Genomic DNA, 4,649 nt, shown 5'->3' with positions numbered 1-4,649 from the left:
ATATTTTTGATTTCCCGTGTAATGATCTCATCAAACGTAGTAATTATTTTAGTAATAAAAATATAAAAGGATAAGGAAAACAGTTTTAATAATCTAGTGGAAAATTTTCACACGATAGGTGTTGTGTCTTGCAATATCTTGAACCACATTTTATATTTATTCCTCTTTATGTGATTCAGGTTACCAAGACAAAAACGTGAATCTAATCGTTTCAACTTTGAGATAGGACAAAATAGGATCCAACATGGTAGTAAGACACTATTTTCCCAATTCACTAAAACACTCTTTGTATGGAAATTTGTCTTCACTTTCCTCAACAAGATAGAAAAATGAAAGAACATTCTCTTAATGTACAAAGACGGGACTCTCTCTCTCTCTCTATATATATATATATATATATATATATATATATATATATATATATATATATATATATATATATATATATATATACATATATATAGACTTCCTTCTAAATTATGAGTATACACAATTCTTGAAACTATGTTAAGGCTTCTAATTATTCTAGTCTTGCTTAATCCATTCTCAGTTCTATTTGTTGAATCCTACAACTTTTCTTTTTCTTCATTTGATGTTGGAATTTGCAATGGCAGAAACTTAACATGCTGGGGATCTGTCACTGCTGCTAATGAAACGCTTAACCTCACACCTGATCAGCCACAAAACAATTCTAACAAAGTTGGAAGAGTCTTGTTTAGTCAGTCCATACCTATATGGCCTGCTTCTTTTTCCACCATATTCACTATAAGGATTATAACAAGTCAATCAATTTCTGGTGATGGAATGGCATTCCTCATTGCACAAGACGATACACCCTCCCCACCGGCTAGTTATGGCTCGTTTATTGGAATTCTTGATCCATCAACTCAAGGTCAGCTCCTAGTATATAAATTGGACTTAAAGTTGGTTGTTTTTTCAATTCTTGATCCATCACTTCTCAGACTTTCTTCTTTTTATATGCAGGGGGCGCGCTTCATCAGCTGGCTGTAGAGTTTGATACATATAGAAATGAACGCGAAATTGATGGAAACCATGTTGCTATTGTGACTACAAATATGGAGAGTCCTGTGGCAGTTAAAAGTTTAAATGAAATTGGGATTGATCTAAGGAGTGGAAGAAATATCACAATCAAGATTGATTATGATGGATGGACTAAAGTTCTTGAAATTTCTGCAGCATATGCAGGACAAACTCCAGTGAAATTTCTAAGCCAAGAAATCATCATGCAAGAAACAGTTCCACAAAATGCTTTTGTTGGATTTTCATCTTCCACTGCTTATTTCTCAGAGGTACATCAAGTTCTTAACTGGAACTTTACATTGTATAAATTACCAGAAAGATCTCTAAAGTATGGCCTTGATCAAGACAAAGAAAAGATAGCGCTACTGGTTGCTATTCCTATGGTGATTGTATCGTTGGCTGTAGCTGTATCGCTTCTAATTGCAGCTCGAAAGGATAGAAAAGAAAGACTTCAGAGGAAAGAGGACATCGAAATGCTAACAAGAACTGCAGCCAATGCTCCACAAGTTTTTACTTACCGGAGACTTTCCAAGGCTACTAAAAACTTCAGCAAAGATAACCTATTGGGAACTGGAGGCTTTGGAAGTGTTTACAAAGGGGTATTTTCTGATCCTCCTACAACTATAGCTGTTAAACGAATCAACGCAACATCTAACCAAGGTTTGCTTTGCATTAAGTTCCCCTAATGTAAGACACTAGTATTAAAATTTTAACATTTACCTAGTAGTTATAAAATGTGATGGTTTTTATACTAGGTGAGAAGGAATATTTGGCTGAAATATGTACAATTGGGCGCGTAAGGCACAAAAACTTGGTGCAGTTACAAGGTTGGTGCCATGATCGCGAGCAACTCCTATTAGTCTATGAATACATGCCTAATGGAAGTCTTGATAAATACATTGGCAAAATCTTTCTTGATTGGGATATCAGATTCAAGATTTTATCAGGATTGGCATCAGCACTAGTGTATCTTCATGAAGAATGTGGGAATCCTATTGTACACCGAGACGTTAAGCCAAACAATGTGATGTTAGACGCAGAGTATAATGCTCACTTGGGTGATTTTGGGCTAGCAAGATTACTCCAAAATGAGAACTTTGTTACAACAATGGTGGCTGGTACTCCAGGATACTTAGCCCCAGAAGTTAGCTACACGGGAAGGGCTACCCCGGAATCTGATGTCTATAGTTTTGGAATGGTTGTTTTAGAAGTGGTTTGTGGACGACGATCAAAAGGGATCATGGAAGAAAATAGCTTGGTGGAATATGTATGGAGTTCATATGAGAAAGATGATTTACTGGAATATATGGACCAAAAACTTGAAGGAAAATTTGATAATGCAGAAGCTATGAGGTGTTTGATCACTGGATTAGCATGTTTACACCCTGACAGTATTCTCCGGCCTAAAATGAGAAAAGTGGTGCAAGTGTTTATGAATCCTGATGAGCCATTGATGAAATTGCCCGAGTCTCGGCCTAGTGTTGTTTGTGTGTCATGGCATTCTTCTCCATATTCAACAATGACAACAACAGACTATGCTCCTGTTGGAGTTAACATGGAGATCATTGCTGATGAGGTGACAGTCTCATATGAATATGCTTATGAAACAAAGAAATAGTAAACAGTAAAGACATGAAATTGAAGTACTTCTAGGACAATCATGTAGAGTGAGTCATGAAAATGCATTTTTTCCCCTTATGGCCCATGTTTATGTTATTTAATATGGAAAAGCTGCAGATACAGAAAGTGGTTAAGTAATAAAAAAATGTTAAGTCAGATACCATAAAATTTTACAAAAATGCGTCTGCCGGGAGTCGAACCCGGGTCTATTGCTTGGAAGGCAATTATCCTAACCGTTGGACTACAAACGCTGGGATGCTAGTTGGACTCCTAATATTTATAAGACCCAAGCTTCCATTATAAACAGCACTTTTGTCAAAGATTTTCAAAGAAATATTTAGGAAATTAGTCATTTGAATTTGACCAATTCATTTGAGAAATACTTTTATCAGTTAGAAAAATAATTTATATTTAATTAACCAATCTTTCCAAAATAATAATTTTGATATAAATAGATAAATATGTTAAATATTTATTGTGAAAGTCTTTGATTAAACTTTTCTAAAATTTTATTAATTGTGAAAAGTAAAATCATAAAGTACATTAAAAAATTTAATTAATATATAATTATCTGTAATTAAAGCAAAGCAATAATATTGGACATGTTAAAAATTACTTAATATTTATATGTGAGTTAAACATATCAAAGATCCTGAAGAGAGGAATGGGAGAAAAGACTGCAAGAAAGAAGGAAGAATAGGTTTGTATTTATAGTTGAGAAATAGATGAAAGTGTTGGGTTGCATAGAGGTGTTGATAGCATGCAGCGGAAGATAATAACAATCCTCGGTAGAACTTTTCGTATTTAAAATTTATTTACATATCAAAGATCGGATCTAAGACATATCTGGTGAAGAGAATCTTGTTTCAAAATTTCTTCGATAGTGCGAAGACCCTATGCGTATCCACACCGAGACCAATCCTTGATATCAACTCTTTGATCAATGAAACCTCGTGAACAAATTGAATGAAAATATTGTGTTGAAATTCTTTTCAAAAAATTTCAACTCAAAGGTAGAAGAACAAGAAACAATTTTCTTGTACTAGTATTTTCTATCTTGGTTTTATATTGCACTATTACTTTCTCAAAGTAATTTTTCTTCTCAAGAATGACTCTCTTGCTTTCTTTACAATATGTATAAGATCTATATGTCTCTTATTCTTAATTAGGACTCACACACACACACACACATATATATCTATATACATAATTTCTATTGGAAAATACAAATCACATGTCTTATGGTAAATATTTAAAAAACATGTAACTTATTTATGGAAAATATATATATAACTTATTTATGGAATTCAATTCTAAATTAAATTCTACAACTTAGTCAACATTTTAAAATAAAAACATGTAACATATTTATGGAATTCAATTCTAAATTGAATTCTACAACTTAGTCACCATTTTAAAATAAAAACATGTAACTCATTTATGGAATTCAATTCTAAATTGAATTCTATAACTTAGTCAATATTTGAAAATAAAAACATGCAACACATTTATAGAATTCAATTCTAAATTGAATTCTACTTATTAATATTTTTCTATTAAAAAATTAACTCCCATATCAAATGGGTTGAAAATTGTAGACAATACCATAAAGACTTTCCATGTTAATTAATCCAATTCAAAATTGAATTTACTTACAAGACTTTATTAATATTTTATATAACATCTCTTATATAAAATAAGTGTTAATTATATATATATCACATATATATTTTAACCAAGAGATATAATTTCGTTTCTCTATTCTAAATAGAATATTTCACATTATTCACAATATTAATTATATCATCTGTGCTAGCAAAGAATATAATAATATTTTATTTGGACTAATAACTAAATTTATTTGACTAATTAAATTCTTTAATTTAATTATCAAATAATAAAGCAATTAATCCTTTAGCAAAGATCAGAATACTTGTTAGTGTGCGATCCCATAGGTTCAATACTAAGCTGGTAGTAAATTGATCACA

The 4,649-nt window shown here is 31.7% G+C and overlaps 1 protein-coding gene and 1 non-coding gene across 2 annotated transcripts; one reads left to right on the top strand and one right to left on the bottom strand.

Moving 5' to 3' along the window:
* Positions 1-491: 491 nt before the first annotated feature.
* Positions 492-2,785, top strand: LOC107829560 (putative L-type lectin-domain containing receptor kinase S.5). Its single transcript, XM_016657011.2, has 3 exons — positions 492-892; positions 985-1,701; positions 1,797-2,785. The coding sequence occupies exons 1-3, from the start codon at positions 505-507 to the stop codon at positions 2,657-2,659; spliced, it is 1,968 nt and encodes a 655-aa protein (XP_016512497.1). The 5' UTR covers positions 492-504; the 3' UTR covers positions 2,660-2,785.
* Positions 2,786-2,840: 55 nt separating this feature from the next.
* TRNAG-UCC (transfer RNA glycine (anticodon UCC)) lies at positions 2,841-2,912 on the bottom strand. Its single transcript has one exon. It is a non-coding gene; the product is annotated as a tRNA-Gly (tRNA).
* Between the last annotated feature and the right edge of the window lie 1,737 nt (positions 2,913-4,649).

The sequence above is a fragment of the Nicotiana tabacum genome, chromosome 1 (genome assembly GCF_000715075.1).
Source record: "Nicotiana tabacum cultivar K326 chromosome 1, ASM71507v2, whole genome shotgun sequence".
Taxonomy (NCBI): Eukaryota; Viridiplantae; Streptophyta; class Magnoliopsida; order Solanales; family Solanaceae; genus Nicotiana; species Nicotiana tabacum.
Note: the sequence above shows the minus strand (reverse complement) of the source record. Positions and strands in the feature narration are given on the sequence as shown.

What these genes read in the sequence shown, in the direction of transcription:
- LOC107829560 (XM_016657011.2), top strand. Translation starts at nt 505, where the DNA reads ATGTTAAGGCTTCTAATTATTCTAGTCTTGCTTAATCCATTCTCAGTT. An exon ending in TCTTGATCCATCAACTCAAG is followed by an intron (nt 893 to 984) that starts GTCAGCTCCTAG and finishes TTTTATATGCAG; the next exon opens with GGGGCGCGCTTCATCAGCTG. An exon ending in CAACGCAACATCTAACCAAG is followed by an intron (nt 1,702 to 1,796) that starts GTTTGCTTTGCA and finishes TTTTTATACTAG; the next exon opens with GTGAGAAGGAATATTTGGCT.